The sequence below is a fragment of the Cyprinus carpio genome, chromosome B17 (assembly GCF_018340385.1).
Source record: "Cyprinus carpio isolate SPL01 chromosome B17, ASM1834038v1, whole genome shotgun sequence".
In the NCBI taxonomy this organism is placed as follows: domain Eukaryota; kingdom Metazoa; phylum Chordata; class Actinopteri; order Cypriniformes; family Cyprinidae; genus Cyprinus; species Cyprinus carpio.
Genome location: NC_056613.1, coordinates 13585073 through 13606236, shown reverse-complemented (window position 1 = coordinate 13606236; position 21164 = coordinate 13585073). Strand labels below are relative to the sequence as shown.

At 38.6% G+C, this 21164-nt stretch overlaps 1 protein-coding gene across 2 annotated transcripts in view; it reads right to left on the bottom strand.

Moving 5' to 3' along the window:
* Positions 1-149: 149 nt before the first annotated feature.
* Positions 150-21164, bottom strand: part of larp1b (La ribonucleoprotein 1B) — a 31043-nt gene continuing 10028 nt past the window's right edge. Inside the window, exons 4-19 of one of the 2 annotated variants that reach the window (XM_042742377.1) lie at positions 16660-16885; positions 14720-14842; positions 12945-13107; positions 9444-9588; positions 9185-9359; positions 8808-9031; positions 8127-8204; positions 7665-8027; positions 5636-5753; positions 5315-5472; positions 4738-4844; positions 4422-4585; positions 4166-4310; positions 3071-3180; positions 2705-2832; positions 150-1783 (exon numbers count right to left, since the gene is read on the bottom strand). In XM_042742377.1, the coding sequence (XP_042598311.1) occupies positions 1427-1783; positions 2705-2832; positions 3071-3180; positions 4166-4310; positions 4422-4585; positions 4738-4844; positions 5315-5472; positions 5636-5753; positions 7665-8027; positions 8127-8204; positions 8808-9031; positions 9185-9359; positions 9444-9588; positions 12945-13107; positions 14720-14842; positions 16660-16885 (2784 nt within the window). In that variant the 3' untranslated portion in view covers positions 150-1426. The remainder of the gene's footprint in view (positions 1784-2704; positions 2833-3070; positions 3181-4165; positions 4311-4421; positions 4586-4737; positions 4845-5314; positions 5473-5635; positions 5754-7664; positions 8028-8126; positions 8205-8807; positions 9032-9184; positions 9360-9443; positions 9589-12944; positions 13108-14719; positions 14843-16659; positions 16886-21164) is intronic. The other variant, XM_042742378.1, reaches the window with a different exon arrangement.

Sequence of the window (21164 nt, the reverse complement as noted above, 5' to 3'; positions counted from 1 at the left end):
ATATTTTAAGATTTTTTTTTTTTACATTTTACAATTTATGAGGAAAGAAAAAAATTAAACCGACATGCATACCAACACACAATCACACACAAACAAAAATATCACAACAAAATGAATCACTAAAAATGAATTGATTGAAATTAGAGAGCTGCTTAGAATATTTTTTTATGTACAGTTTTCATAAGCAAATATGATACAATCGGGACATCAATTCAGTGTCTGATTAATGATCATAAGTGAGAAATAAAACACTGATTTATTGTTATCAGCAAATAAACTGCAAAATAAAAATATAATGCAAATAAAAGTATTCTCTGGGCCACCATATTTGTAATATCAATAAAAAAGATTATAATCAATTAAGCTTTCAAAAGAGAGTAAAACAATAAATTATCTCAAACTCAACTCCAATAGGATTCAAAATTTAAAAGAAAGAATAATTCCTCTCAAAAAGATAACATTTCTTAGAAACTTCAAGTACACAGATGTTTACCAATTTAAGTCACAATGATCAAAAGGTCGAAGATGTTTTCTCCTCTACTCTGCACCTAAACTGGAGATGTGGCTTCTTTGAGATCACCACCTCCGCAATGTGAACGGCACAATATTCGTTTAAAAGCAGGAGCATCCTGTAGTTCCTGATGATGTGAACACTTTTTACAATCCCTCGCCACTGATATCTACGTACTTCTCTGATATTCAGCTCAAGACACTCAGCTAATCACAAAAGCATAAAGAATTAAGTATTCCACCAGTCATATTTCCTACACAAGCTAAAAGAGCAAAAAATGCAAGAAGCTATATAGTGTGTTATCTTTTGTCACCCTCAGTTCAAGTTTTTTTTTTAGTTTGATGAGCTTTTTTACATTTTTAAAATAAATGAACTAAATATGTGTACAGTGCATTTCGCACAAAATTAAAAACACTTAAAAACCAAGAGATTAATTATTTATGCTGACAGAGCTGTAATATATATATATTTTTGTTGCTTTTGAAATGTAAGGCATTTGCATAGGTAAAACTAATTTTAAAAGAGATAAAACTGCATTCGATGGAGGAATGCATCTTCTGTAAACTTTAAAGCAAAACAAGTTCACCATGCGTACTTGATTCTGAAACTAATAACTGCGAGAAAACAAACAAAAAAAGAAAACAAAAAGATCTTATGGAAGTTAACCTGTCCAGAAAAAGCATCTTGTACAACACAAAGATATTTCTGGTTTACTCTTCAGTTTGTAAACGCAACGGTCTGACAGTTGGTCTTTGCTCTAACGGTTTGACTGGCTCACTTCTGAGGTTATGGTGTAAAACGTAAGCCTGCACCAGCACTGAAAATCTGTTCACAGATCTAGAGTTAGAATCACACTCAAATACTGTATATAGTGTAGCAAGGGCTTCATTTCTTTGGCTGTTGGGCATCTTTGTTTTAGCTCGCCGCCGCCTCTCCTTTACGAGCATCTGATGAGGTATTCTTCTTCACATTCTCTTTTGTAGACGGGTCATTAGCCCTGCTGCTTTTGGCGGTCAGCGGTGCTGCTTTCTGATTGGCTGTGACTGGCCTGGCTGATGGTTGATTGGTGGTTTTCCCTGTCGTTGGGGCAGCGGCTTGATCCGTTGTGGTTGTTTTTGCCATCACTCCAGCGGTTGGTTGATTGTCTGAAGACATCCTGGCAGCTGGGGTCTGTTTCGATGATGATGATGAGTTGTGTCGTCTACGTTTCACCTCGTCTCCTGCGGAGGACGAGTGTGCTTTCCTCCTTACTCCTTCCTCTGCCATTGGTGGCTAAGAGAAGGGAAATTACATTCGGTTTAGAGTTTAACAAACTAATATTAACAGTTAGAAAGTGATTAAATGTATATCGACTTATCCTATTTATCCTATAAAGCCTACTGTTATAATGTATGATCAACAAGATCAAAACTGTGCTGAAAAAACGGTTGCACACAATGTACTACCTTCTGGTTTCTGATCGATAGTTTATACTATTGATAGATAAACATATATAGATTTGTCTTTTTGCTATAAAATCTTTATTGATTTTTTTATAAAGTAAACTTAAGAATAATCTTTATATTGTTAGTAATATTTAACCTCGTTAGATGTTTATATCATATTATATTTCTTGTTAAAAAGGGAGTATCAGTTCTGATATACATCAGGCATTTGAGGAATATTTCTTTGTACTTCTCTCATTCATCAATTTATTGCACTGCATTACATGTTTTGTCCCCCACAATAAAAACTAGACAGCTTTGGCCACTAAAACTATATCTTACTGATATACATTATTCAGAGATATAAAGTGACTGCTCTAGTAGTCTATTATACTGTTAGCAAATCTCATCAGATGACAAGCTATCAGAATTTCATTATACTTTTTGGCCATGAAAATATCAACAACTGCACCAAGTTGCATATTTTTGCTCAATTTGGGCCTTTGAATAAAAGCTTTATTTTTCCTTAAGTATGAGCTCCATGTTTATGTATATTATTATATGAGGCATAATAACCTCATATGCATAAAAATGATAATAAATAATAAAACACATGTAAACCTTTTTATTTTAGATTTTGTTTAAAGGTTTAAAAAACTGTTCCATTTCAGAAAATGTTTTTTAGCTACTATTTCGCATGTTAGGCTTTACGGGGTTAATGTATTATTCTGGGATCACATTCACATGTAAGAGTGCTGCTTATACTCACATCTACTCTGAAATCATCAATGCTCTTGAATTTGCTGAGGTATTCCTGGAGTTTGGGGTCAATGGGCTGATTCTTCACCTTTGCGTATTTCAGGAAAGCCCAGAATTTCTCCAGTCCATATAGTTGACCTACACGCATACACAAACCCCCAAACATCAGATGCAAGCACATGATGACACATCTTTCAGCAAAAAAATGGTGGTTTACTAACAAGTTTCCGCCAATGTACTGAGTAAGTAAATTTGAACCACAAAACACCAGACACTGATATGATTGGCGATATGCAGCAAAGTAAAAAAGGCAAAATGAACATTTCTGCCTTTGCATGCTTTTTTTTTTTTTTTTGCCAAATTATGATTGTCTGACCTTTCTCATAGTCGTGGATGGTCTCCTCCTGGAAGTCCTTAAAGATGTCTTGTCTGAACCTCCGCTCTAGTCCATAACTGTAGTACCGGAACAGACACTCCAGTCCGTACCTGTTTAAACATTTGAACACCCATTAGGAAACCAGTGTTGGCCTTCCCAGGTAGCACAGCAGGTCGTATACAAAAACCTTATACAGCTAATCATTTGCATGTCTTTCAACATTGCAAATACTATGCATGCAGAGCTAGTACAGTTTGCACTGTCATTTTGTGCGAAAAAAACAAGCCCAAGATTTTAAAATATACTGCAATGATCTGGGTTCCCAGAAGAGATTTATCAAGGTTTTACGAACTATTTTGTTGGTAACTGATTTTGTTACCAAAAATTGTTGGCAAATGCTTTTTATTTTTGTATTGTTGCATGAAACAAGATTTATTGTTTAAGAATCTGCAAGAGTTGTGATGTTGATAGCATCTTAAGTTCAAGATCCTTTAAATATTTTGCATTATGAGTTTTGTTGATTCAAAAAACAAGTTAAATAGGAGTCCAAGCCCTCAGCATTCAGGATACAGTACTGAAATACACACACTTGCCGAACAACAACTAATACAAACAATCTGTGAGTAAACAACCGGAAGAGTTCCCTGTATAAGAACCAGACAGACCTTAAAGAACAATGTTCAGACTTGGTAGCCATTTTAATGTGGATGTGTTTGTATGTTGTGTGTTATATAGGTCAAACATGAACATGCCAACTTCAACATTCTCTCACAAGAAATTGCTATGATAGCCAATATTTCATTTATATTTCATTATTTTTAAGAATAGACATGAACCATTTTTCAAGTCTTCTGTAGCCTCTGTAAAACAAATCAAAGGGGAATTTTGATGCATTTGTAATACCAATAGTTTATACCACCATTTATGCATATGAGCAGGAACCTTTTTATTTTCAGCATGTCATTTATTTACCCTTTTGCCAAACTGGGGGCACTTGAGAAGGGGTCAAATGAACTTGGTTGACTTACTACCTGGAATTTGTTTCTCCAGACAAGGTCTGCAGATAAAATACAGAATCCAGGACTATGACCTTACCTGTAGTTCTCTTTGGCATCCTCTAGAGCAAACTGCTTGAACTCCTCATACATCTTTCTGTTGAAGTTATCTCTGAGGAAGAAGGACCAGAATCTGAAGAGAGTGTTCATCTCCTGAGACTGACCCACACCTAATCGCTTCCTCTCTGTGGAAAGAAAATACACAAAAATGAGAAATTTAAGTAAAGCAGGTATATCTATATATAAAAACAGATATAGAGAACAGCTGTTGTGTAAAAAACAAACAATCACCGCACCATTGAGGCATCGTCTGCGATATTTGTGGTAAACTTGCTGGGTGAAGCCGTTTTCTCTCATAAGCTCATGGGATGGATGGAGGAACTTAGGCAGGGACTGCGGGGTGCAGCCATAACTGCCTGACAATGCAGGAGCACCTTCTGACGGAGATGCATTCGAGCTGCTGTACAGAGGACGAGGAGGATAATGAGAGAGAAAGAAAGACTGTTTAGCAGAGCCTACTATCTGAAACAATTAGCTGACGTGTTTCAAATCACAGAAAAACATTTGCACCTCAGTGTTGAGGGCATGGCATAAAAAAAAAAATACACTAACCTGATGGAGGAAGTGCGGGGTCTGTGCTCTCGTGAGTCCATCACCCAGCCTACATGGCACTCCAGAGGAGGGTTAGAGCTGTGGCGGGTTTTCCTCTTTCTGGGGGTCTAAAAGAGGGAGGGGGAGAAAAGAAAAATTAGAAATAGGCACCTGGTTAGGACAACTGTAAGAACTCAGGTGATTAAGCAAAAACATTAAAGGGACAGTTCACCCAAAAATGAAAATTTTGTCATCATTTACTCACCCTCATATTGTTCTAAATCTGTACGAGTTTCCTTCTTATGTTGAACGCAAGAGAAGATATTTTGAAGAATGCTGGTAATCAAACAGCTGATGGTCCCATGGACTTTCCCGACTATGGAAGTCAATGGGGACCAATAACCGACTGGTTCTTCAAAATATCTTCTTTTGTGTTCAACATAAGAAAAAATCTTACACAGGTTTGGAATGACACGAGGGTGAGTAAATGATGACAAAACAGGTAATAATCTCAGGTAATACATAAATATAGTTACAAAAATACACATAAAAGTTTATCCTTATAATCCCAGAATATGTTTTCCTAGTACAAACATACTTTTCCGTCAAGGTTGCCGCTGTCTTTGATGACAGGGTAGAAGCGTGGGGTTTTGGTGGGGTCCTGTCTTCCAGGGGTCCGTGGTGTACGTGGGGTGCGAGGCACACTGGAGGATTCTGGGACATCCGTGGGGAGAGAATGAGCCATGCTAGAATCATCTAAAGAAAAAGAACAGACAAATTATAATTACTTTATATTATAATTACTTAATTGTTTGCTTGTTTATTCATAAGATAGATAGATAGATAGATAGATAGATAGATAGATAGATAGATAGATAGATAGATAGATAGATAGATAGATAGATAGATAGATAATCACCTGTCTGACATGGTGGAGGGGGTGGGATCTCCTGGATGGGGTCAATGGGAAGTTTAGGGGTCAGAGTTTCAAACTCATCTTGGCTGATCACGTTTAGCTTTTTGAAATTCTCCACATCCTAAAAACGTTGAACATATTGACACATTATAGAGAGTACAAACAAACAGCTACAAGAGGGCTAAAAGCATAAAAACTAGTAAAACAAGCAGAGCATCACACTCAAGTTTCTGCCTGTAAGAACGATGAAGTCATAAGTGCTCTGTATTTGACTGCAGGCTGCACTTGATCAGGTTTACCCATGATTATTACTTGCAATGACATCCTAATAGTCCATCATAAAGACTCAAACCCATTTGGCCACTGAAAGTGAAGCTTTTATCATATCAGAGGCATTAAATCAGACAAAACATAGTCGATCAGGAGTTTGCCAAGAACACAATGTCAAATTGACATTTAAACACAGGTCAGTGGTCACAATGGTACACAGAACGTATTAATGTAAAAAAGTTACACTATCATAGTGACATCATAAACTCTAACTGATCTGAACAAACACATGCACGTGTGCTCTTTTCTGTCATTTTGTACTGCGGTTTATCAGGCGTCTGTACTTTGAACTTCAGCCCACAGAGACCTTGGCACAGTTAACACAGGTGTTACGACTCCCACGAGTGGGAACAGGTGGGTACCCCCGACACAACTGTACAATTCAAACACATATCTGTGTAAATTGTAAACTTGATATGCCCTAGTTGAGTTAAATTAGAGAAGATTCTTTCAGGGTTTTTGACATTTGCAAATGGCTCAGATTCTGCTGATATTAGTATGAACTGGCTCATACAACATCAATAAATGAGTTTTTGTCCTAACTAAAGAAAACTGCGGTTGAGAAATAAATCAGCAAAGACACAATGTGCTGCCTAATGTGAGATATGAGATCTTAAGCAAATATTTTAGCATATTTCTGGTCACTACAAAGCAATTCCAACATTTGCAGAGGAAAATTCCCATGTTACTGCTGAGCGTGGACATTTATCTGAACTCAACAGCTGGTGAACTAACACCACACTCGGCATAAACTTCTCTGTGTTACTATTACACACTCATTTTGGATTAAAACACATTAAAACATAAAAATATTTTGGTATACACTATGGCTCAAAAGTTTGGGTTAAATAAGATTTATTTTTTAATGAAATTAATACTTTTATTTAGCAAGAATGCATTAAATTAATCAAAAGTTACTGACTTTTATATTATTACAAAATTATTTTATTTCAAATGAATGCTTTCTATCCATCAAAGAATCCTTAAAAATTATTATAGTTTCCACATAAATATTAAGCAACATAACTCTTTTCAACATTGATGAATATAAGAATTTTGTCTGAGCAGCAAATCATCAAGTGAGACTGAAGACTGGAGTAATGATGCTCAAAATTCAGTGTTGCAAACACAAAGAAATTATATTTAAAAATATATTAAAATAAAAACAGCTGTTTTAAATTGTAATATTTTACAATATATTTTGATCAAATTAATGCACCTTTGATGAGCATAAGAGATTTATGTTAGCACAAGAGAGTTAAAGACTAAATGTATATGTAATGTAAATGTATTTCAAAAACAGAAACAAAATCACCTTACCAAACAAACTTTTTTACTGTTTATTTGATGGGGGAAACATGATGCAAGATGAATTTGAACTCAGTGTTGCTCATATGATGGAAACTGCACAGCACCATTATAAGAAATATAACTTTTCAGCATGTAAATGATGTTCATCAATAATATAGTGAAAAGGAGATTTCAGCCTAAAATGAAAATTGTCATCATATCAAACCTGAATGACTTTTATAGGACACAAAAGATACTTTGCAGAATGTCCAAGCTGTTCTAAGTGGATGCTGACCTTCACTTTTACTATATGTAGGTGAGAAGCTTGGATATTCTACTGAACTCTTTATTGCTACATGTAAATTATTTTTGTAATGTTAATACATAATTTAAAAAGCACAACCATTCTCACCTTGGCATTGGCACACTCTCGCTGCCCTTCTTCCTGTGTCCAAAGATCCTGTTCATAGTAGAACAATCCATCGTTAATGGCTTTGGCAAGGTCAGCTGTAATTTTGGCACGTGACACATGGTTCCCCGTTCGATCGCCCCCAGGATGTTTCCGCAGGTGAGGGGGGGTCTGAGTGACAATCAGGATTTTGTTTACGTCACGGTCGTCAAGTTCATCATCAGAATCATCATCTGACCAATCGGTGAAGGTGTTCTTGCGAGGCGCTGCGAGTCGTTCTATTTCTTCATCAAACAGGAAGTCCAGCTCCTCCTGGTCTGCCTCAGGCTGCTGCTTTGGGCTGGACTGAACCAATTCTGTGCGCTCCTGAAGCAAACACAAAACGTATCTTATTTACATTTAATAAATATGAAAAAAAGAAGGAAAGAAAACAGGAAACACAGAAAGCAGGCGGGGATACTCAACTGCAGATGGGGACAACTCAAGAAGGGGAGGAGGAGGAGAAGAAGGAGGAGGGCTAGGAGGAAGAGGAGTTACTGAGGTCTGCACATCCACAGGACAGGAGATGAAATAATGGAGAGAGGAAATGATGGATGAAGAGATATGGAAAAGGAAAGATGTGTGTGATCAAAATGCTCAAGCACAGTCATGTGTTATAAAGGAACAAGTAGAAATGAGAATAATCCAAAATATAAAAAAAAACATTTGTTTTAAAAGTATATAAAAAAATTCTCCAAATTGACACACTACAAGTGTTTTGTGCATCCCTATTGTTTTGCTTCATACACCTCATATCAGTAATTGGCCAATATTTTCATTTATTGATTTTATACAGTATTATTTAAAATAGCAGCACTATTTAAAAAAAAAAAAAAAGAAAAAAAAAAAGAGATTATACTTTTATTCAACAAGGGTGTATTAAATTGATCAAAAATGATAGGAAAGACATTTATAATGTTACAAAAGATGTCTATTTCAAATAAATGCTTTTCTTTTGAACTTTCTTTTCAAAGAATCCTGAAAAAATACATCATGTTTTCCACCAAAAAACATTAATCAGAAAAACCGTTTTTAACATTAATAAGAAGAAATGTTTTTTGAGCACCAGATCAGCATATTATGATATAGAATCAGATCTGCAAGTACCTTATTTTTTCCAGAGGAGTTTCTGTGTCGTTTTTCCACCTGTATCCACTGCTGGGCGTCGGGATCAGAGAGAATGCTGGACTGCTCTTTAGGCGTATTCACATCTTTTCTAGAGCTGCTTTTTGAGTCTGAAGGAGAGGATTCTTTGGACTGAGATTTGGCTGTGTCTGGGTCATCACTAGTTTGGCCATTTACCAGAGCAGGTTCGACTGGGGAGGACGACACTGTGGCACATGTAGAGGGAGCGATTATCAGCAAATAAGTGATTGTGATGAGGGCTACTATTTTCAGAATCAGGCAAAATAACAGTAGAATTGCTAAACAACACTGCAAAACAATGACAAGTACAATAAAAAAGCTATCAAACACATCAGAACCTGTGCTGAGGGAGGTGAATGTCTGTCCTGGGACGAACTCAGGGCAGTGAATGAGCTGGGAAAAATCTGTGCGCGGGGAGTCCAGAGAGGGACCCGGGATAGGCCAATGCTCAGGCTCCTCTTTCCTACGGATCTGCTCATCAACAAGCTCCACGACTTCACTGTTCTTCACCGCCTGCACATACACATAAAAACCAGATGTAACATAGCCTAAAGATATTAAACTCAGATACAGCAGAGGTGAAGAGTCAATAGTCACCTCCTTAATGAGGCTGATATCGGTGGTAAGGGCCTGGACTCTGTGGAAGCTGGCAATCAGAGAGATGGGCAAAAAGCCTTTTGAATCCATCTTCCTCCGCAGGAAGAAGTCACGCTCCAGGTTTGGGAGACTGAAGTAGTATTCACTAAAAACAAACAAACAGCCATCTATAAACTCCAAAATAATAATTAAACATCTGCTGCCTCAAATTACGGTGTATTTAAATCCTAACTACAAAAATAACTACTGCATTTGTCATGTATGTGTGCAATTAAGATATAATTACATACAACTTAGATAAAATTACATACACATTGTATATTTTAAGCTTTGTACTTAACCCACAAAAAATATACAAATAAAACAGACTAAAATACCTCTGAAGAGTATGTGACCCTGGAACACAAAACCAGTCTTAAGTGTCAATTTTTCGAAACTGAGATTTATACATGCTGAATAAATAAGCTTTCCATTGATTTATGGTTTGTTAGGATAGGACAATATTTGGCCGAGATACAACTATTTGAAAATCTGGAATCTGAGGGTGTAAAAAAATAAAAATACTATGAAAATCCTCTTTGAACTTGTCCAAATGAATTCTTAGCAATGCATATCAAAAACGTGATCTTTACTTAATATCCTAATGATTTTTGGCATAAAAGAAAAATCGATAATTTTGACCCAATGTTTTTTTGGTTATTGCTAACAATATACCCCAGCGACTTAAGACCGGTTTTGTGGTCCAAGATCACATATATATATTTGTAGAGGCTCATTTAATAATTTTATTTGTTGCATGCCCATCAGGTATAATGGAAATGAATTATATTTTTTTTTTTTAATTAAAAATAAATTAAATAAAATTTAATTTTTGTTTTGTGTGTTTTATATATAAAGACAAAACAGATTTTAAAAAGTCAAGAAAGTGAGTACTAAAGGTCTGAGAACACTAATAATCTATTTTTTCTAATAATCATCTTATTATTATTATTAATTATATCACAAACAAATCAAGTGAAACACTAAATTGAAAATATAATATTTCTGAGTATCTTAGTATTTCACATGTCTCTTTTAATGACAGCAGCACATAATCTACATGAACAAAATTCTATAATTTTATTTAATCTAATCTAATTTTCCAAAATCCTAAAAATCTACACTGAAAGAACAATCTCAGACTTTCAGACCACATTTTATCTGTAAGGCAAATTTTTACAATGTATTGTAGTAGAAACTTGTAGTAGAAAATAATAACAATCATCATTATAATTTTTTATAGAATTTCAATACATAATTATGTGCAATAATTTAACAAAATGTTTACAACAATATAAAAGAATACAGCTATAATACAAACTCTTTCAGTCTGATATTTGACTATTGGAGAAGTCCTTTTAAAAATGTCCATTAATGAAATGTATTGCAATTTAATATTCACTGTAGTGCAAAACACATGTAAACACATCCAAGAGCAGCTCCAGCTCCAACAGTCTCGTTCTACAACTGCTGCACTTAAACTAACTGTTATATGTGCAAAGACAGAACTGACTGGATGTCTTGGGAATAAAAGACAGAAATCTCACATCCTTTAGTTATCTATCTATCCATTCCTCCCCCTCTTTTTCCAGCAACATAGGCCTATGCATTCACAGATCAGCACCTCTTCTCCTTCTATCTCTGTCCTCTGGGTATTGTGTATTTTGTGAGGTGAGGAGCACAGCAGTCCCACAGCAGACGGCACAGAGCCTCTGGCAGGATTCCAGTGAGACCAGGTGCAGTGAGACCAGACCTCCACTATCACTGCTGAATTTCATATTTAAATATTGTATAACAATCTTATAGAGTTTTTGTGGACAAGCAGTTAGGAGAAAAGTTGATTATGTATCTCCTAACACATGCAAGTTGAGAGATGTGACCGATGATATACACCAACCAATCAAACGCCTCCTTAATGTATAACATACATGAACATAATGTGCTAAAACTCCTGTAAGAAGCAAGCTAGGGTTGCAAAAATGTGGAAAATTTCCAGCAAATTTACCGGAAATTTTCCACCCCTTTGCAATCCTAGAAGCAGCCCTAGGAGGAACGCTGCAGCCTCCACCCAGAACACACCTCACATTCCTGCAGCTTTAGTCAGCCGAGGTCGAGACGCCCCTTGTGCCACACTGCAAGTGTAAATGATTCTGGGGAGTTTCAGCGGTGGTGTTTTGCCAGTTTCACTCACTGGTATGTTTAGGTGCGAGGAGAAACTGGGCTTAGAGAACATGCAGGACAAGGAATACAGAAACATGCCAAATGGAGACACTTGTACGCTCTTTTTAAATAAACTATAAAATTATTTTTAAATTATAAAAATAAACATACAGAATTAGATGGATAAATAATACACTATAAGATGGCCCAAAAACATCCAAGACACACCACTAAAAGTAGAGTTTCGGCAATGAGCCTATTTTTACCAAACAGCACATGCTGAACACTGAGCAGAAAACATGTTGAAAAAGCACAATATTGCAATTTATCATTGCAGTGTTGCAATAGAGACTATTATGAAGCAACATAAATTAATGTTAAGATGAAGTGAAAGTTGAAGTCACTGCAGAAGCGATTGTGGCTCTTTTATTTAATATAAAAACTTGTTTGTGGTTTAGAGTGTGTAGAGTGTCTCTTCATATTCCTCTTTTTCACAAACAAAGTGAAGACTCAACCAAAGTTTTAACAGCCCTATCAAAATCTCTGCATATAGGAAGGATCTTTTTAACTGACCTGTGAACAGTTTTTCCATCAGTAAGCATTGATCTAAACTGTTTTTGAAAAACAGGTTTCAGATGTTAAACGGCCAGTGTGTGTGTGTGTGTGTGAGAGAGAGAGAGCTTCCTGTAGACTCACAGCTTGTTATGATCACAGCGTTGAGTGAAGTAAGCTTGGCTGAATTCTGTGAATAAGATTACATGGGCAAGAACACACACACACACACACAAACAATAACCTCATGCTGGGTAGTAGAAAGAAAACACACACTTTAACTATGCACACTGATACACATTTTCATTTCCACATGAAATGCAAAAGTCATTATTTCTGACTTACTAGGAAATGCTCCCACACACAAACACACACACACAACGCACCCAGCGTCCTATGTCCTAATCTCTCTGACCCAGATCATCTGACCCTTCCCCATCATCCATAAGGCAGACGAGCTAAATTAAGGACACACACAGACAGGCAGTGCCAGGCCACCCAACGCGGCAGCTGCTCCCTCTACTGCTGGTAAAGTGTGAAACACCAAGAATATAATACAGCCATGTGTGCACTGTTTAGTTTAATTTTACTAAACTACAGAGAAGTACAAATCCTCATAAAGTCCGAAATTTGTTGTGATATGACCAATAAAAAGAAACCATGTGGTAAACTTAAAGCTGGAGCGCTGGAAAAACAAACAAAGTGCTGTATTTTGTATAAATTCAAAGAGAAGAGAGACACTGAACTTACATTTGGCGTTTGATGTATTCTTTAAGTAAATTCTCCTCAATCGTATACATCTGCACGCGATTACCATCGTCATAGTAATAGACCATATTAGTGCCAAACTCTGTTGGAACTGTGGACCCATCCGGGTACGAGTCCCGGTAACTGTGGGAGTAGTCATATCGACCTGAAAAAAAAAAAAAAGAGTTAATACATGATGTATATTTCTATACATATACTTGACACTGAATATGTGAAACCAAAACCCTAAAGTGAAGTTGTATGACTAAACTATTTTTACGCTTTACAGTGAAGAAGGATTTTAAAGTTTAAAGGGATAGTTCACCAAAAATGATATTGATAATTACCGTATGATTTTACTCACCCTCAAGCCATCCTAGGTATACATGACTTTCAATTGGAGTAATATTAAAATATGCCCAGGCTCTTTCAAGCTTTATAATGGCAGTGGATGGGGTTTAATATTTTTTATATTAATATGTTTTATATTTTGAATATAAAAAGAGCATAATAAAAGAGCATGATTCCATCATAAAAAGTGCTCCACACAGCTCCGGTGGGTTAATAAAGGCCTTCTGAAGTGAAGCAATCGTTTCCTTTGTAAGAAAAATATCTTATATATTATATAGATTTAAATATATTTAAAACTTTATCAAATGTAATATCTAGCTTCCACTAAATGTTTTGTGTGTTCACGAGAGATGACGTAGGACGTAGGCATAGCACAGGCTCCGGTAAGAATATTCTAGTCTCATGAGAACCAAGTTTTGTTTACAGCAAAGACTCTTGGCTTATATCGAAATCCTCCAACATTTTTCTTTACAAATCCTTGTTTTGTACTTCTAATTTGTGACCGGTGTTTTGTTTTGCTAAGTCCTACGTCATCCGCTGGAACGCCACTCTCTCATGAACACGCGTATGTCAGTTAGCCGAATCTAGAGATTATGTTTTATAAAGTTCTAAATATGACAAAACACATTGATTATCTTCAGAAGGCCTTTATTAACCCCTTGGAGTCATGTGGAGCACTTTTTTATGATGGATTTATGCACTTTTATTGGACTTCAAAACCGCATCCTTAAACCCCATTCCAAAAAACTTAGAAGAGCCAGGACATTTTTTAATGTAACTCCGATTGTATTCATCTAAAAGCAGAAAAACATATACACCTAGGATTGCTTGAGGGCAAGTAAATCATTGGGTAATTTTCATTTTTGGGTGAACTAATCGCTTTTAGTTGTTTTTTTTTTTATTCACTTCTACTTGTCTGAAAAACAAGTGCCTGGACAAGCATAATACCAAGCGTTGGGAAAGACTTATGTACCTTAACAAAAAATAATGCTGAAATTCAGTGCATTTTATTTACTAGAATGTCATAAAGAATACATCTTTAATAAGGATGTATTCACACCAGGAAAGTCCGCTTGTTCACTTGGTTCGGACCAAATACAACGTTGATTTTTTTAGTTTGGTGCGGTTCGCTTTCACACTTTCCTTTTTGCAAGTGAACCAGAAATTGTAAACAAAACCACATGTGTACTTAAAGTCATCCATTCATTGGTTCATCCATTCAACCGTACCAGAGTTGGTTTGGAAGTGGACCGAGACCACTTCTTCAGCTGGGTCTCGGTACGGTTGTTTGGTGCGCACCCGAGTGCGATTGCTGTATTCACACCTGCCCAAAGGATCCGCACCAAGGGGGGAAACGAACTTGAGTTCGCTTCAATCGAACCAAACAAGACTGATGTTTAGCTTGTTTAGGGATGTTTATCCGTTACCTCGTCCACGACCTCTGCCTCGGCCGCGACCTTTGCCCCTGCCCCTGGGGCCTCCGCGGACATTGCTGCCCTCGCTGCGAACGCTCGCTGTGTCATCAAAGAAATCTCTCTCTCTCCGCCAGCCTGAGGAACACACAAAAGAAAAGGACAAAATAAGAACTCAGATTAACAGAGTAAAATATTTACAGTCATCTTGAATTAAAAAAATGAACACTAAAGTCTCAGTTTATTACCTCTATTGTTTTAATGGCAGCAGCACTTATGCTGCACAAACACATCACATTTGTGTAAAACCTGATAATCATGTTTTCCAGCATATTTTGAAAGTCTTGAGATTCAATAAAAGCAAAAACAAATGACTGCCTGTACAAAGCAGTCTATATGAATTCATGACATATATTTACTTATTTGATAACGTTCTTTTTATATTCAGTATTTAATTGTGTCACAGTATTTATTTGTTTAAAAATCATACAATAATTTGTATGTGTCAACATTTGACATTTGTACCCCACTATATTCATGCTAAATTCAGATTAGTATATAGGAATATAAAACAGTGCTGTTTCTTCATATCTATGTATTGTAACTGAAAGAGAAAGAAGCTTTCCAAAACCAGCCCAGGGGCTTTTAGTAATGCCTTATATCCTCCTGCAGAGGTCTTGCCATAACATTTAGACACTTATTCACAGCAAATTACCCCACACTAACATCTAAAGACATATTAATGTGAGATTTATGAAGAAATGAAGGAACCATTTGATTAAGTAATCAGTATTGTGTAATACTTCAAGAATACTGAGTGTGTGACTGTGCACATGTGTGTATGTGTTAAGACATGCGTGTGTGATTTAAAGCATTAACGCGTCTAAAACCCGCCCAGGCATCATGAGAATTTCTAAGCACTCAATTCTTCTAGCGTCTGTCTTTTCTCTCTCTTTTTTTAGCTGGAGGTTGCTGGTACACGTGTGATCATGTTCAAGTTCCCACATTTTTTCCTAAAGTTTGTAGAAGTGTTATGAAGGTGTGCCCAGTCATTTTTTTTCCCACGTCCACTTTCCAAACCTTTTTTTTTTTTCTTCATCTAAAGAAATGAGTAGCACTTCTGACAAGTTTGTTTAACCATTTGATACATGACATTCACAAAAGTGGACAGATGTTTAAAAGCCATTTTTAACCATTCAGAGTTTTAGGTTACAAGGGTAATTACCTTTGACCCTTACCCATAACCCTACATGACTGTTCACTTTACATGCCGTTGTTGTTTTTTTCTTTAGCAAAATACATTATTATTATGATTATTATCTTGTTTAACGAAAAAATGTTTCCTTTTTTTAACAGTTAATCCATCTACAGGCTAAAACAATCACTTCAGTGAGTGTGTAATGATCACTGATGAGACTTAGAAACTAATTACATAAGTCCCAGATTTATTCCACATAAAGGTGGTTCCCTATCAAGAAGACAAATGCTGGGAACCCCCCTATTATTGGATGTGTTCTCTTTCAGAATAAATTCATCATGAGTAATAAAAGCACCTGCGAATAGGACATTTTTATAATGGCTTCAGCAATCAATTTTGAATAATGCTGAATTTATGCCAAGAGGAATTAGTATAAAGCTCAACGGCCACTGCAATTTGTTCACTTTCAAGGACTGTGAATGGAGTTGTATACAGCATACAGTACTGGAAATAGTGTATTATTTGATCAGCTGCCTAAAGTCAAAAATCAAAATCAAAAAGTTAATATAACTGCTTATTCCCAACAAGATAACTGTTCAAGCAGCTCTGAAAAATGAAGGGGTCATATGTCCATAAGGAAGCATACTATGCTCTGAATTGGAGGCAGCACACTGCACAGTATGCAGCAAACAGTAAACTGGATATGCAGTGTGACTCTGAATGCCTGTTTATGTGTTAATGTTGTTGTCTGCCTTACCTCCTCTCCTACGGGGGGCACTGTTGTGCGTATCCTCTCCATCCTCTGTCTCCTGTTCGTTCGAAAGTTCTGTGATTGAATCCGACTGTGCCTCCCTGTTCTCCTTACTGTCACTCCCATCACTTCCGCTCTCCTTCTCTCTCTTCTCTCCCCCGCAATCCTTCTTCCTTTCCCTCCATCCGGACGTCCCTTTCCTCACCTGCACGTTTATCACATTCTGCTGCTGCTGAGGAGCACAATCAAATCAATCTCTCAGTAAATTAAACCTGAACTTAGTAGAATGAAGCCAGCAGTCCAGTCAGTGAAAACAACCGAAACGTATGCTTGAAAGAGAACAATAGGTTACTTGCGTAACCCCGGTTCTCTGATAGCATTAAGTGAGGTGTCTCACTATGGGATATGCCACTTCCGTGTATTCCTCAGAAACCCAGTTACATTACGCCAGCCCCAATTGGCTAGCAGACATGACGTTGCGTCAGGGAGTGGCTCCCTCCTCTCGGTATAAAATGAGCGACGCAACATCATTACAAAATTCAAAACAAGCACACCTCTTCCCCGCTTCACACAGCGAGACACCTCACTTAATGCTATCAGAGAACCGGGGTTACATAAGTAACCTATTGTTCTCTTTCAAGCATAAGTTTTGGTGTCTCACTATGGGATATCCTAACTCCCATATGGCCAGATAGCCTGTCTCGAAGTCTCCTGCCAACCAAAGAAACTATTATAGGGCTGCCTCCACTATCCAGTGGGATAAACGCTGTATAGTAATCGGCTTCCCCATACGCGGCTTTGCCCAATACACAAACAGCTGATCACTCTCTCTGAACCCTTTAGTCCTCTCCGTGTAAATGCGTAAAGCATGCACCGGACATAGCATATTCAGCCTTTGCTGTTCAGCTGAAGCAAAAGGCGGTGGGTTAAAGGCTCTTAACTTGAGAGGAACAATAGAATTGCAATAGACCACCTTGAGCATAAAAGCAGGATTAGGTTTCAAAAGCACCCCTGCATCCACTGACATAAATTGCGTACACGCTGAATTCACAGAAAGTGCATGAATTTCACTTAGGTGCTTCGCTGAAGCCAAAGCTAAGAGCAGCGCTGTCTTAAATGACAATAATTTCAGGTCAGCTTTTTCCAGTGGCTCAAATGGAGTCACAGAAAGCGCATCAAGCACCAGAACCAGATCCCATGACGGAAAGATCGGTTTTGAGACTGGCAAAGCGCGTCGCGCACCCTTCATAAACCGGCATACCAAAGGGTGCTGCCCCACAGTTTTTTTATCAAAACCTACATGACAGTCAGATATTGCGGCCAAAAACACCTTTATTGTTGAGAATGCTTTACCCTGATCTATCATATCCTGCAAGAACGATAGAATAAATGCCACTGAACACTGAAAGGGGATTAAGTGTCTAGCCGCGCACCAACGCTCAAACACGCCCCATTTACATTCATAGAGTGACCGAGTGGACAGGGCCCTAGAATTCTGTATAGTTCTGATGACACTGTCTGGCAGACCAGCCGCTTTCATATTTAGCCACTCACTGGCCAGGGCCACAGTGCCAGGTGTTCTGGATGAGGATGAAATATCAACCCCTCCCCACCTGTGACAGCAGATCCCTGCGCAGTGGCAGGGACCATGGCTCTGCATACAGCATATGTATGATCTCCGCCAGCCAAAATTTCCCTGGTCACCGCGGAGCTACCAGTATCATTCTTAGTCCCTCCTCCCTCACTCTGTGAAGGGCTGGAGATATCAACGCAATCTGTGAGAATACGTACAGGAGGACGCGAGGCCACTCGTGCGCCAGTGCATCTATTCCCAGAGGCGCGCTCTGATCCTTCAGAGAGAAGAACAGAGGGCATGGAGCATTGTAATGCAACGCAACCAGATCTCACTCTCCTCTGGGAGTGCCGTAATGGGTCTAGTCTCAGAGAAGCTAACCAGCGTTGAAACTCTCTCATAAATAGTCTGCCTAAGGGAATGACTATTAGAGCTGAGGCCATCAGACCTAATAGTCTGAGGCATGTGCAAAAAGAAACATTGTTCCCTTTCTGAAATTCAGCCAGGCATTTCGTAAATTTTTTTACTATCTCCTCTGACAGTCGCACTCTGAATGTCATTGAGTCCAGTAACAACCCCAGATACATTATTGACTGTCTGGGAACTAAAACACTCTTTTCGGTGTTTAATTTTAATCCCAGTTTTTGTAGATTTTCTAGGAGCATGGCTGTGTGATCTTTCGCTTTGTGCTCTGATTGAGCTGTCACCAGCCAGCCAGTCGTCTATGTAAGTAGCTAGAAGAATGCCTTTCTCACTGAGCGGAGCTAGGGACACTTCTGTAAATTTTAAAAATACCCTCGGGCTGAGAGATAGGCCAAAGGGAAGGACTAGATATTCGTATGCCACGCCAAGGAATGCAAACCTTAGAAATTTCCTGTGGGGTGGATATATTCTTGAAAATATGCATATGCATGAAAATATGCATCCTTCATGTCGATTGATGTAAACCAATCGCCTGGGCGCACCAGTTTCAGAAGTGTAGAATGGGTGAGCATTCTGAACTTGTACTACCTTAGGTATTTGTTCAGTGCGCGAAGATCTAATATAGGGCAGAGAGCACGAGTCCCTTTTTTCAGGACTAGGAAGTATCTCGAGTAAAACCCACTGTGACTTTCCTTGGGTGGAACCACTCTTATTGCCTTTTTGTTCAACAGGGAGGTAATCTCGTCCTGAAGAACATGTACTAATGCCCCCTGCACCTGAGAATAAATTATTCCTTTGAACTGCAGGGGAGAAGTGGTAAACAGCAGTCTGCAACCGTACTGTACTGTTCTCAGCACCCAACAGGACTGCATGCATTTTTGCCAATAGTTTATTTGCAACGTTCCGGCACCATTGTATGGCCGAGTCGAAAACAGGTTTGTGGTCTGTACTGCACATGCGTGAACACTTAGTGCTTGGAAAGTGCTTGGAGTTTACGTGGCTCACCACCTTCAGCGGAGCGATGACTCCATGAGGTGGTGTTACACTGTGTTCTGATAAAGTGTTTTGCAACATTTTTGGGGGAAACAGTGAAAACTTTATTGAACTTTGAACACATAAAGTGCTTGTGATTAGTGGGTGGGTGTACACCACTGCATCGTCTCTCATTCTCTTCACTGCTCTGCATCCCCTGGACCAACTTGGCTCTGGTTTCCCCACAGAACATCTGTAAACATCTGAACTCGTTTTCTGATGAACAACTGAGGGTCGGGGACTAGCGAACAAGGAGGTTGTGAGCGGAATATTGATTTTCTCCGCAGCGTGTTTGCACATTTCTTGCAGATCCACACTAAGAAGCGGAGAGGATGGTGCCTCGCCCGCCTCCTCTGTGGATCCCGACATAACGAGGGGTTGTGCCAGTTGTGCAGGGGGGAGAAAAGGGGAATCCTCGAAATCTTCCTCCTCTTCAGAGAGAAGGAAATCTGATTGCCCCTCTTCCTCAAATTCAAACGCACCCTCCTCCTCCTTGTCCATGCTGAGGACACCGGCCAGATGGGCGCATACATCCAGTTGTTCACCCCACGATAGAGTTGCTGTGGTGGGCAGCTCTATAGGAATGGGTACCTGAGGGGCGGAAACCTGAGCAGGACTAGCTGACATGAGGGGATCATGGCCAGACAAGCTAGCTTGGCGTGCTAACCTGCGATGGAGGCTCTTCATGGTGAAACGCGCGCAGCGCTCACAGGATCCGGGACTATCGACCGCCATTTGAGCATGTTTCAGCCCAAGACATGCAGAGCAGACCTGGTGTGTGTCTTTGCATGAGATCTTGTTCCCGCATTAGCAAAGCCACGGATCTCCCTCGCTAGCTACGGTAGTCTGCATTGCTGCAGCCATAGTTGCGGTACTGAATGACCCTAACAATGAGCTGGAATGCTGATTGAGGGGTAGGCGAAAGCGGCGTGGTGGCCAACAGATTGACTATAAGCACAGTACCATAATGATAAACCAGCAACCAGCGTGGAGACTAGTTGACGGCTATCAGTTGGGTAAGCTTCTGGTGTGAAGCGAGAAGAGGTTTTTGAATGTCGTAATGACATTGCATCACTCGTTTTATACCGAGAGGAGGAAGCCACTCCCTTGACGCAACGTCATGTCTGCCAGCCAATTGGGACTGGTGTAATGGAATTGGGCTTCTGAGGAATACGCGGAAGGGGCATATCCCATAGTGAGACACCGAAACGTATGCTTGAAAGAGAACCAACACATATACATTTCTTCCACAGGTCTAAAGGCACGTGATACGGAATGAACACTCCACGAGAGTGCATAAAGGATTCATTTCATAGATCTTATCTCTGACATAAAAACTGACAAAAACATGCAGAAGAAGAGACATAAAGGCATAGTTTATTTACTCAAAATAATTTCTTCCATGGAACACCAAAGATAATGTTTAGTTGAATGTCCAGGCTGCTCTTTCCTATTCAATGAAAGTGGATGGGGATCTTTACAA